General features: G+C 42.8%; 1 protein-coding gene across 1 annotated transcript; it reads right to left on the bottom strand.

Annotated features, from left to right (window-relative positions):
• Positions 1 to 5543: 5543 nt before the first annotated feature.
• pigo (phosphatidylinositol glycan anchor biosynthesis, class O) lies at positions 5544 to 12471 on the bottom strand. Its single transcript, XM_070925179.1, has 10 exons — positions 11994 to 12471; positions 11590 to 11733; positions 11224 to 11347; positions 10774 to 10933; positions 9311 to 9493; positions 7572 to 9168; positions 7231 to 7434; positions 6506 to 6690; positions 6256 to 6326; positions 5544 to 5673 (listed from the first exon to the last, which is right to left on the bottom strand). Exons 1-10 carry the CDS (start codon positions 12469 to 12471, stop codon positions 5544 to 5546), a joined length of 3276 nt encoding a protein of 1091 aa, XP_070781280.1.
• Between the last annotated feature and the right edge of the window lie 398 nt (positions 12472 to 12869).

The raw sequence follows: 12869 nt of genomic DNA, 5'->3' as shown, positions 1-12869 counted from the left end.
GCTTTTACAAGACATCAGCACACCGCTAATATTAGCCTACTTAAAAAAAGAGACTGATTTTCCTTTTATTTAAAGTTCTAACCCTTAAGATTTTCATGAAATCAAACAATGTTTTTGATTGTCTGTAGTTTTTCAACAATAGCCATTCAATGTATTTACATTCTGTAATTACCTCTCTAAATGGTAGTTTCCATTGTTAGTGGCGGAGTCCGCCATTCCCTCATAGGACTTAGATTTCCTTCACATGCACAAGGGATTCAATGCATGCATGTAATCCAGTGTCACTGTTTGTAATATTATCTCACTGATGCAGCCTCACTGCTTAAAGTTGACTCTCTGACAGCCGTATCAGATTTGTATTAAATTACTGCTAATGCAAACCCAACATTTCCTACAGTTTCTGCCACCATCAAAATAATTTGACAATAATATTAACATCAAGCATCAAGTGTTCTTCTTCTCAGAAAAGCAGAGAACTTCATCCACAAATCAATTATGTAATTTGTTTGAGAAGCAAATGTTACTGTGTCTAACATTTCCTACATGTGGCGTGAGAACAAAGTTTAGTTGTGTTTTTCTGAAACCATTTAGGATGACTCAGTACTCAGTAATATGTATCGAAAGTTAGTTAGCATTAGCCATCATAAGCTAGGCTAATAAGCCTGTAGCAGCAAGACCCCTGAGTCTATTGAATTAAGCAAGGGTGTGTTTTATTGCTTGTGAATTTAACTTCTTTGTAAGGGGAAGAGTAATATAGTCTCACAACATTAGATAAATTCATAAAATAATCCCTTTAGTAACATAAAAATGTCTAGCTCCAACGTTTCCAATTCTGAGGATACACATCAAAAAAGCTATTTGGGGATTTCTACACTTGAATGCCTACTTTTACTGGAAATACTTGATTTGTTTTACTTAGGTAACTTTTAGAAAGTAGGACTTTTATATGTAATTTTTACACAAGAGAGCAAAACATTTAAGAGAATCTTCTGCCTTAGCTTTTGCTTCCTATTCATATCAACTCACATTTGACTTGGTCGTTATTAAATAATCTGCCAGAAAACCGTATGAAAGGTAAATCTCATTTTGTGTGTGTTGAGAGAGACACTGGTTGGGGAAAAAAAGATTAGATTAGAGGCGTTAGTCCTCTTTTAACAGGATGTTCAATTAACTACAGCTAACCTGATGAGGCCACGTTTTTGGACTCAAAGTTTTCCTTCACAGATGCAGTAACTGAGCCTTTGTTTGTGGCGTAATGGCTGAAAATAGATTCACTCAGAGTCTGCATCCTATTCATTCACATTGGAGGAGCTACAGAAAGTGATGATGGATATCATCAAAACAATTTTATGTGGGGTCCCCTGTGGAAAGATCGAGCCATTCTCACTGAACTCAGAGCACAAACATCAGAGGGCAGCCTGATGGTTTTCCATCCCCATCGTACAAATTGGTCTGACTTTAATAGTTGATGCAAGCTGAAATGCGGGGATTGTTGTCCAAAGGGCTGTTCATCTGATAATGATGAGCAATTAGAGGAGTACTGATGCTTTGAATGGAAGCTTGGCAATCTGCTCCACAGCTTCACAATCACAATGGTGTTTCACATCCAAAATAATAATAAGAGATCCAAAGCTTCAAACAGCAGCCGCTAGTGATGTTTTCCTGGATGTTACTGTGAAGTTTTTTTTCAAGTTGATTTTATGGCTAGAACCACTTATTGGTATACCGATAAGTATAGATAGCTGCATTTTTCACCATAATCACAAATCACACTGGTATGAAAACACACTTTTTTTTGTACTCAATACAACACAAACACAACATATCCAGTGAGCCGCTGACCTCAGTTCTAACATTTAGTAAGAAAACAGGGTATCAGCAGCGTATAGCAGGATGAGCAAAACTATTAATAGCATCTTATTGTCTGAATAGCATCTATGGAATTCATGCGGTGAGCAAGGCCATAATCACTGAAGCAGATTCCTCTTACATCTATACATCTTCTGAAGCTTTTAGCTCTGTGAATTCTTACAGTAGAAAGTTCCATTATCACATTTTGCGACGACTGTAACCATTCATCCAACAGGAAGCTAATGTGGTGGTGTCCAGCAATAGCTTATGTTGCGTCGCAGTCAACCGTGCACCAAAATCACCATTAAGTAATAATAAGATTAGTTGCAAAGTCTGAGAATTTTTATTTTCTATATTTGGCATGAATTTCCTCCAGCAGAAAATTAAGACTTTCTCCTCGGTCATAACAAAGTTTCTTCAAATAACAGCTTTATATGGCAGTGACACCCCCCAATAGCATAAATGATAACAACAGCATGTGAAAATACGCTTCTTTGATCATTGAAATCATACACTGTTTTTAATGAATAATGATAAAAAGAGATTTAAAGAGCAACTTGCAGTTTGGAGACTCCAGTGAATCAATGTATAGGAAAATGATGTTGAAACAAAAAACAACATCTATATACACTACAGTAACATCTGCAGTTGGTTTTTTTTAAGGGAGTTTAATTTCCACCTCAAAAAAGACAAATTATTGGCCGTGACGTCACATGAGGGAGAGCCGCCAAGCTATGTCGAGTTTAACATAGTTAGCATAGCTAGTCTTGACACTGGTTGTGAATGTATAATCATAAGCATACCACGGACCACGGCCTTATAATTTAAAATAATTTTAAATTAAGTGCCCAAGAGACCGGGAACAGACCAGGATTAGAAGTAATAATGTGGTGTGAGGAGAACCAATGGGTGAGTGACCAGTGTCAGGCTATAACAAAACTAGTATAGGTTGTCTAATACTGGCAGGAGAATTGATTCTTGAAACTAATGCGCAAGTATCAGCATGTATCACTCTTCTTTAATTGAACACTATGTTTTACTGCAGTGGTGAGAGAAATAATCTATTACTCTGAGTTCTTTCAATTATCCGATTAACTACACAATTAGAATAAAAGCCTAGAGGGTCAAGGTAATAAAGCACATGTTGATGCTGAGTGTTCAGCAGGCATCTAAACCCAGAAGTCGTTGCTTTTATTTGCTTATCAGCAAAGTGTCCCACCCACATATCCATCCATCCATCCCATTCTCTCCAGACAAGTGAACACTAGACCCCAGCGTGCTTGTCTCCAACGGATAAGAGATAGGACAGACGTAAAAATAAAAGTTTTCAGGTGCAGTGAGATTTTCACACCCTCGATGGCACAAAATAACAACATTTATTGGGAAAAAACAGATATGTGTAACAAAACTAATAGAAAAACTCATTTGACTTCAATTTGAAATGTATTCTGTATCTCAAGGTATAATATATTTACTGGGAAAAACAGGTTTTTAATTTGCAGCTCACTCTCACTGTTGTGGTCCATTTTTTTCTCCATCAACAAAAAGTGTCACGTTTCAGGTTTACGCACATCAATCAGAAGTAGAGAAATGAAAATGAGCAGCTGAACTAACAATCCATTGTTCATAGCTGATGTGGAGGCACATGACCTCTTGTTGGACCTGAAGTGAAGCTTCTCCTTGCAGTTTCTACATGGAAAGACCAGGGCTTGCCTTAATCTCTAATATAAGGAATTTGAGCTGTTCCTTATATAGAGGCTGAGGCAAGAACTGAAAATTCCTTGAATTTAATCTTGTCCTTTACCTGTTTATGCAAGTGGGATGTTTGAAGACTTAGACTTATGGGTACTGGAAATGTGGAAAGCCCCGGTGAATAATGAATGAAGCGCCTTGACTGATGGGCAGTAAAAACTTATGGCAGCACCCATCCCCTCCATCAAGTCCTGGGATCAATAAACAAAACATTAAATACTAACTTTATGCACCATTTATAAATAGTTTGCACTGCAACAATAAATAATCTTAAAATTGAAACATCACAACAGGGAATGAACTGAGACTAATCTGGATATTTATTTATATTTATAAATATAAATTAAGAGGCCAAGATGTTGTGTAAAAAAGTTTTATTACATTTTTACACAGAATGTAAAATCATTTAATTAATCAGTTATTCATATATTAAATCTTTTAGAACTGAAGAAAAAAAAAATAGTCCCATCATCATACAACCTAGCCAAACCATCACTTGGGCTGATGTCAGCAGCCGCTCTAAATGACCACTTACTCCCGTACAACAGCCTGAGAAATGCAGCACTATTGCATTGTAGCTAATTCAACCTGAGCTCAACATCCCTTCGATATCATGCATTAGCTAATGAGCTTCAGCTGCTGACTACAGCTGCAGAACAGTAACAGATCTTACAGCGAACACTGACTCAGACGTCCTGCAGAAATAAATTAACTGACAGTGTTTCTGGAGGTCCTGGACTGAACGACCCTGCCAATTTAATGACATCATACACATAAAAAAAAGGCATTACTTAAAGCTAGGCACCTATTCCAGGAGGGGAAGAAGGTGTATGAGGCCTAATTAAGACAAAAGTTTTATTTGAGATTAAAAAAATGTATCATCAGTGATTAAAAAAATCTGAATTATAAATAGGCAATAGAGTTAGAATCAGAACCCTAAAAAAAATTCAAGACAGATTAAGAACCCGAAACTGTGTAAAAAAAACAAAACAACAACAACTAACCTCACTGTAATACTATAATATGAATTGGCAGTAACCAGACGCACTGTCTATTTCAACATCTTGAAGATACAAAACATACAAAAAAATGGAAAAGTTCCTCCAGCAGACACTTAAGATGACAGACATGCTGTAATGCACTTGGATGGATTTCACCAAACGGAGTAGACCAGTTTGCAAATTGATCGTAAAGTCACTCCAGAACATTGGGTGGCAGATTGGCTTCAAAGTGGAGAGTCACAGGTTCAGTTTCTGCAGTAACTGTGATCACTGGGAGAAAGGATCAGCTAAATGGCTTCAGTGTAAATTTCACTGTCACTTGTTTATTTTATTTTACATAACATTAAACTATCAGCCAGTCTGTTGCATGCAACATGTACATCAGCCTCAAAGGCCAATTTAGTTTAAATGCTGGAGTTGACAGACATGTAGCTGGTGTAAACTGTGTGTAGTTAGTGAAGCTTTTTGACTGCTGCACCATGAACCACTTGCAAGACTGTCTGGAAGGTTTCATTCATACTGCAAGTTAGAAAACTTAGGAGAAACATTCACAAACTGCTGTTCTCTCTGTAACCACATACAACTCTGAACCCCAAAGGCCTTCAACCTCATCAGCTGAGTGAGGTGGTTTACAAGCTTATCATCTTATCACTGTGAAACCCCCCCCCCCACATCTTCTATGCGAGTCCAGATGCTCAAGATTTGATGTCCCTCTGGCTGGAAAGGAGGCGGGCCTTAGTGTCAGTAACGCACAACATAGCCCTCAAAAAGAGTTACAGCAAGAGGCAACCTCACATGACATGTTTGTGGGGATCCTTATGGGAGACACCGATGGCAATGTTTTTATAGAAAAACTTTACAGTGACCACTATGTCCATTTTCTCTGTGGCACAGTGAGATCTGGTGGGCGTCTGTGGTAAAGCAGCAGCAGTGCTGTCGCTACCTGGATGCATCAGGGATGAGTCTCTTAAACCAGCGGCCCACGGCCACGTCCACTCTCAGCACTAACGTGACCCCGATCAGCAGAGACACGCTGCTCACCAGGAACCCTGAGGCCTCAAACATTAACCTGGAAGGACAAGACAGAGGACTCTGATGCTGGGTGGTACCGATTGTCATTTAAAAATGCTATCATCTCCAACGAGCTGTGTACTAATAGAGGCTGTGCAATACACCTACGTAACAATATGACAATATAGTACATCTCAACTAGATAATATAACTCTACAGATTACCAATCACAACATGCAGCTCCAAGATCAAACACTACCAAGTTCTATACATGAACATTTTTCATCATAATACTTCAGAAATCTGTATTTTCTTTCACATAAAAATTAAAATGATTTGGAAAAAAGCTATTTGTTTCTTCGGAAACAACAGTGCATATTCACAAGCATTCACTAATATTCACTGGACTGGGAATGAGCAGCATAAAACCATTAATAAAAAATAAAAAGGTAGGAATTTCCTTCTTTAAGATGAGCAGATGCAAATATGTCTATCTAACATATGTCCACAGGAAAGCAGGCCGTCACTAATGAACAGCCCGGACAGAGGAAGTGGATGGCAGTTACACCGTGTACATACCCTCAGAAGCCTTTACTGTTAGTGAGTTTGTGTGAGCTGGGAAATCCATTCAGGCACTTACTTGGGTGCGAAAACCTTCCACACCATTAGGTGTCTCCTGAGGATAGCAGCTGCACAGACTGACGCAAAGAGCTGTGAAGAGATGCACAGTTACTGACTGGAGTGATGGGATACTGATAACATACGGAAAGGGGAAGACTGAACAAAAGAAATAAAAACTAAATACAATAAAACAGGTTCAAAATGAAACGAAATGTTTTAAATAGTTAATAGCCGAGTGAACTAAAGCGTTCCATGGTCTATGGACGTACCTGTGCTCCGTGAATAAAGAGGTAGCGTGTTGAGAGTTGTAGAAGAGCAGAGCTGAACTGCTGGGGATTTTCTCTCAGTCTCATCTCCATCACAGCGTCCTCTCCCTCTTCACCACACGCTCTTCCTCCCCTGCTCCCACGCACCTCACACACAAGGGGCCAGAACAGCAGCAGGGGACAACCCACTGAAGACAATGAGACGTGGACACACAATTACAAATCAGCCAGTCACAGATTCAGTTTCATTTCTAGCATTGAGCTGAAAACTCTATAAATTAGCTGCTTTGTTTGTTTTCATTTCCTTTTAGATTAATTCTGCTTGCTCGGTTTCTATATTTCCCCTGAGCAACATCCACCAAAATTACACCAAATACAAAATGCATCACTTGATACACATGTAAAACTGTAAAACAGTGTATTCTTAACTGACATAACTTTATCTTAAAAATGTATTTCTCATGATGGTTATATCTTGGCAATGGCATGTTTCAATGTGTCACATTTATTAGTATTATTATTTTATATATATCATCTATATATACAAATAGACTTTTATTTTGTTGTAAATAAATATGCATTAGCCATGTAGTCAAAACAATACTTTTGTTCTTGAACAAATCAGCGTGCCATCATTTTTGCCATCCTTACTTTTGCAATGCAACAACAACCTATTTTCCCTAAAGGATCATGATTCATTTATTGCTGCTTCTCTAGATAATAACTACCTGCAAACAAGATGTGTGAGGCAAAAGTGTTGAGGGTAACCAGTGAGGCGGGCAGTACGGTGCCTGTGTGTCCATCAGGGAAACCCACGAAGGCAGCGCCCCACTGGATGGAGGGGAAGGTGGGAAGGTGACCTGTGGCATGGAAGAACTGGGTGGCAGCCAGGGACCACAGCACTATTGGAGTCCAGGGCACGTTAAAGCCACCTGGGGGAAACAATGGGAGGTGGGTGAGCAGAGTAAAATCTTTCCTTTTCTTTTTTTTTTTTAAAAAAGGAGAAAGTCCACATCATGAGGGACAAATAAACCACACAAGAACAGATGTGTGATTCCGAGACTCTCACCAGAATATGTATCATTCAGGCCACTGAGGGTAGCGGAGGAGGCGTGAATGTGCAACAGAGCTCCCATTTCAAGCAGCAGCAGGAGGAAAGACAAAGCCATGCCCTCTGGGTGCAGCAGCAGCAGACCGATTCCCAGCAGGCCACAAAACAGCAGCAAAGGAGCAGAGTAGACAGTTCCCAGTCCATAGGCCTCCACAGCGGGCCTGCTGTCCACCTCGCTGCTCCCGCTCAGCTCTCCGTCGTCCAGGGAACGACGCATGCGCTGGTAGATCTGGGGGATGAGGTGGTGAAGCTCGGCTTGGGGGCTGATGCCGGTGCTCGCTCGGTAGCTGGGCGGGGGCAGAGACGGACCTCTGGCTGTAGCTGCAGCCCTGGTCTTCACGAACACAGTGAGAGGATCGAGCCAGATCAGGAAGAGCCCAAGTCCCAGGAGACAGAAGGCGGCCCTGGGGAGGGCCAGCTGGGCCAGGCTGATCAGCTCGGCCAGATTCCTGAAGCTGTCCTCTGGTGTGGCACTAACAGCCCAGTGGAGCCCCAGGCACACAGACAGCAGTGGGAGGATCCAGCGGGCCGTGAACACCGTCCCACCTGAGGAGTTGAGGTTGCCGTAGTGGCGGAGGCAGCGTCTCAGCAGATACGTCCACAAGCCCAGGGAGCAGACAGAGAGGACATAGTGGAGGTTCTTCAGCTGGCTGTCCTGCAACCGGGACAGAGGAGAAAGGAACGGGGACGGCTGGCAGGAGCCCTGTTCTTCCCGACAGCCGTGGAAGGAGAGGGAGAGGTAGAGGCTGCCAATTAGAAGTCCTAAGCAGGCCAGGAGGGTGCTGCTTTCTTTCCTCACAGTCGATGGGGACAAGGCTGCGGAAGGCAGGAGCCCTGCAGGCTTCAGAGGGTCATGGATGGGGGGTAAGAGCAGGCCATCCCAGTTGAGGTGGATGGGAATGTAGAGCGCCAGAGAGAACACCAGAAAGGTCACTGCGCGACCTTCAGCGATCACGTAGCTATCCGAGAGCAGGGAGGCACAGCGGAGGAGTGGCACCAAGAGAGGGGGGACGAGGAGGTGGTGCGGGGTCAGCCAGGTTGCACACTTTGGAGCTTTAGATCCGTTCTTTGCCAAAGTAACTGTCCTGGATCGACGAGCTCTCCACAGAAAGAGAAGTTCGGAGCTGAGGGCAGCAGCTGCCAGGCACCACGCTACCTCGATGTAGCCTTGTGTGAGCAGCTGACCAGCAGCCACACAACCCCCCGTTGTCAGTGCCACGACTACTGGGGCCTTCAGTCCGGGACCAGTCTCCCTGATCAGCACGAGGGACAGCTCAGACAGGACGAAACACATCAAGCAGGCGAATGCCAGGATGGCTAAGCCTGCTGCCATCTTGAGCGGGTGGAATTGAGCCCAGGTAGCTCGGCAGGTGTCTCTGACAGAGGTGAGGTAGGCCTGCAGGGAGGCGGCCAGCTGTGGGGAGGGTGACCGACCCTCTCTAACCGTGGTGAGGTACTCAGAGGAAAGGCGGGAGAATTCATCCTTCAGCCGAGAGAGGCTCTCTGGAGGGATGTCTTTGGCCATGCCAGAGTAAGTCTCCAGGAAACGGTTGACCTTCAGAAACACAATGGTCACATGAGGCGAAATTAAATACACACACACACACAAAAAAAAAAAAAAAATCACACAACTACTGAACGTGCTTATGTGAAGTCTGAAGCTTTTTCTGTGTGGAGAAAAAAAACTCTATTTGTACCTGTTTTGCATTGATCCACAGCGCCTCCAGCTGGCTGAGACCTCCAACTGCACCTTCTGTCTGCCCATAAGGAGGGAATAAAGGCAGGAGAACCTGGCCCACGCTGCTGTACGGGATGGGAACTCCCAGTAGCAGAGCCAGGGTGGGCACCAGGTCTGTCTGGGGCACCACGTCCGGATCGCTCTACACACATGAGAAAATAAAAGCCTGCTGTGTTAGAGATGACTATTCCATTTATCTGTGATTTAAAGCCCTGCTCTGACAGTTCAGAAGAGTCTCTGTGTAATGAGGACATTTAAAGTGAATCTATGAATAACTGATTGCAAAATAAAAGAGTGTCTCAGTCTAAGAGGACACCATGTCTAATAATCTCCCCTTTTCTTGTAGTACTGCCATTTCTGTGTAGTCATGTAACTGATTTTTTTCCACAATGTATTATGTAACACTCCAATTACACTACAATTATGGAAATCAGCGGTGAAGTTCACTTTTCTAGTGTGAGATCCACTTTTATCCCAGAGGAGGCGGAGACCACCTGCCAGCATCAATTTAGCAGATTGAGGGAACTGCACAGCCGACCGTGAATGGAAATGATCATGCATGGAATATTCGATGTTTCATAAGACAGCAAACACTCTGATTTGGTGGGATAAATGTGATGGAAACGGATATTTGTTGATAAAGTAAAAAGAAATAAAAAACACAAATAGATGGAAGCAGGGACAAAACAGGAAATCTGAAATATATAAGATGATCAGCAAAATTATTATTATTATTATTATTATAATTTAGTCTATTACAATTCTATTATACTTTTTTGTCATTACTGTTCTTCCTTATTAATAGAACTTCTACACTTTCTACGCTTAAGTCTTAATTAAGACTTTGAAAGACCTGTCTATAAACCCTGTATTTCTTAACTGTCAGTATATCATTTTATTCACTTACATAGTGGACCAGAACTATAATTTAATTAGGCTTATTATTGTTTTTTGTTTTTTTTACGTTAGACCTGTGATTTATTTTGATTACCACTTCCACTGTGTTTCTATTGTTTTTATATTTGCTACATTTACATTCATTCATTTGGCAGACACTTTTGTCCAAAGTGACGTACAAATTAAGTACTATCCAAATCAAGATCAAGATACGATTTTAGAATCTTTCACCTAAAATATGTCCTCGTGAAGAAAATTGCAAATTCGAACAAAATGCTGCAGGTCTGTGTTCAACGCTGAAGGAAATAGACTAAAAAGATCCTTTACATTTGTATTTATCCCTTTCCCTCAAGCCTCTCTTCAGCACAGCATAGCTTAAAACCTTTTTAAAACTGGTAAGTTGGCTAGAATTCATCCTACTAACTTACCACAAAATAACGTTCTTTTGTATGTCCTTCCTTCGCATGACTGTATTAACCACCTCATGTTAACACTGACTGTGAAAAAGGCAGCTACTCTACTGACCTGGGACGGCGGTCGGGGAAACAGAGGCGAAGGACTGTAGAGGAAGATGGCAGCGTCGGTCTCCTTCTGACTTTCTCCACCGTGATCTCCGGTGTCCGTCATGCCGTGATCTCCCATCACCACCAAGAGGGTGTCATTCTGCAGACGGTCAATCACAGACCTGGAGGAAAAGGATCAATGTAGTCAGAGGGGTTTCAAGAAGAGGTTAATTAGGAATCATGCGATTAAAATACATGATTTCTCAGATAAGGAATATCTGAATTTTAAGTTAAATTGTTAATTAAACATTAATTATTAGCAGTGCTAAAAATGGTAACAGTTTTATTCCTTAACTTAAAGTACAATAACAGTGTCACTAAGAGACACTAAGGGTGCACTATGACAGTACGTAATGACTGCAGCTGGGGGACGCCGTGAAACAAGCTTGCAGCAGCTGTACTGTTGTCTAACCTGATGACTCCATCCATCTGGGTGAGCTTGTCGGCCATGGCCGGGTGGTCGGGACCAAACCTGTGACCGCAGTGATCCACTCCGAGGAAATGAGCGACCAGGACATCCCAGTCATCCCCCACCACTGTCCAAGAAAGTGAGAGACGGAGACATGTGAAGCACAAGTACAATACAAGAAGAGGTACAAAATACAGAAGTGTACCCAATTGTGCAATTCTACTTTGCATACCATTAACAGCATGTCAGTTGCTTATGGTCTTGCATAGCTCACCAGTAAAAGTTTCTGTCACACTGTAGCCTGCACATAATGCATGTCAAACTGTAAACTCTCATGGTACAATAAAAACATATTAAGCAAATACACACTGGTTGTGTAGAGGTGCTGGAGGATCCCATTGTCCACAGTGTGCAGGTCCTTGACATTGAAAGAAGGGAATGGCAGAGAGCGGTGGAATTTCTTAGGAAAAAGACTCTCCCATGTGTCGTCGCCCATGAACACCACTCGTTTGCCTGTGAGGGGACACACAACATCGTCATTTAGTTTGTGCCAACTAATTTTCACCTTAGTTTTAAGACTGGACTCAAAGATTTGGGTGGTAATTATTCATTAATTCATGGCGGTGTAGCTAGATGTTCAACATGCTTGAAAGTTTTAACCGATAGACAGCAGTGTTCTACCCTTTAATAGTCACCACTGCTGTCTATAATAATAATAATAATAATAATAATAATAATAATTGCACTTTGTTAGCAGCTGTGTTATTACTCACCCACTTGCCCAAACTGGTGGATGAGGTTGTCCTCCAAGATGGCACTGGATGCAAAGTTATTACCTACATCCACAAAGGTAGGCAGGGAGCCGGTGGTGAAGCCCTTGATCCTCTGCATGGTGGTCGTAGGCGGGTCAGCACGGAAGGGGTACAGACGGCTGTGGGAAGGCCTGACTGAGACTGTCTCCTCCAGCACGGGCAGCTTGTTCTCATAAGGCCGGGGCGTCGTGTTGTTGCGGTCGAACCGGGCGAAGTCAATCTTGAGGGCGTCGATGATGAGGAGGACGACCCTGCGGAAACGCGGCTGGGCGCGGCAGAAGTCCACGGGCTCCTCTCCGGGCTGCAGCACGTCCCCACAGGTGCTGGTCCTGTTCACTTCCAGCCTCACCAGCAGGAATCCACCCACGAACAGGTAGATGCCTACAAAGTACACCGCGCACATCCAAAAGAGCAGGGACAGCACCGGGAGCCCCTTCATCCTAAACACACGGGTCACAGCAGTACAGTTAAAATTCAGGCACACTTGTTTCACACCAAGGTACAAAAAAAAGTCAAAGGAGCAGCTGTCTGTGGGCAACACCTGCTACACGAGATGCTAACGCTGGCAGCGTGTAACTTGGCAGAAACCTCAAGTTCCACTTCAACCAATAAACACGGCACAAGGCGTTCAGACGTGACAGGTAATATTAACTAGCTAACGTTAAGAGGAGGAGACGGTTAACGTTAGTAAGTTAACGCTGTTAGCCGCGGCTAGCTCGCCTCGCTCTTGTCACTGACCTTGTAGCAGTCGGGTTTTCGTCCTCTCTCGGCCGGAGGGCGGACGTGAGTGTGTGCGTTAACAACGCGGGTACAGGTGTCTCAGGTAAACAGAGAACG

Source organism: Enoplosus armatus, chromosome 18 (assembly GCF_043641665.1).
Source record: "Enoplosus armatus isolate fEnoArm2 chromosome 18, fEnoArm2.hap1, whole genome shotgun sequence".
NCBI classification, from domain to species: domain Eukaryota; kingdom Metazoa; phylum Chordata; class Actinopteri; order Centrarchiformes; family Enoplosidae; genus Enoplosus; species Enoplosus armatus.
The sequence above is the reverse complement of the archived record's forward strand: the minus strand, read 5'-3'. Positions and strand labels throughout refer to the sequence as shown.

Coding starts and splice junctions, on each gene's coding strand:
- pigo (XM_070925179.1), bottom strand. CDS start 12,471: ATGAAGGGGCTCCCGGTGCTGTCCCTGCTCTTTTGGATGTGCGCGGTG. Junction 10,934..11,223: donor CAGATGGATGGAGTCATCAG/GTTAGACAACAG, acceptor CTTTTCCTCCAG/GTCTGTGATTGACCGTCTGC. Junction 9,494..10,773: donor TTCCCCGACCGCCGTCCCAG/GTCAGTAGAGTA, acceptor TCATGTGTGTAG/AGCGATCCGGACGTGGTGCC.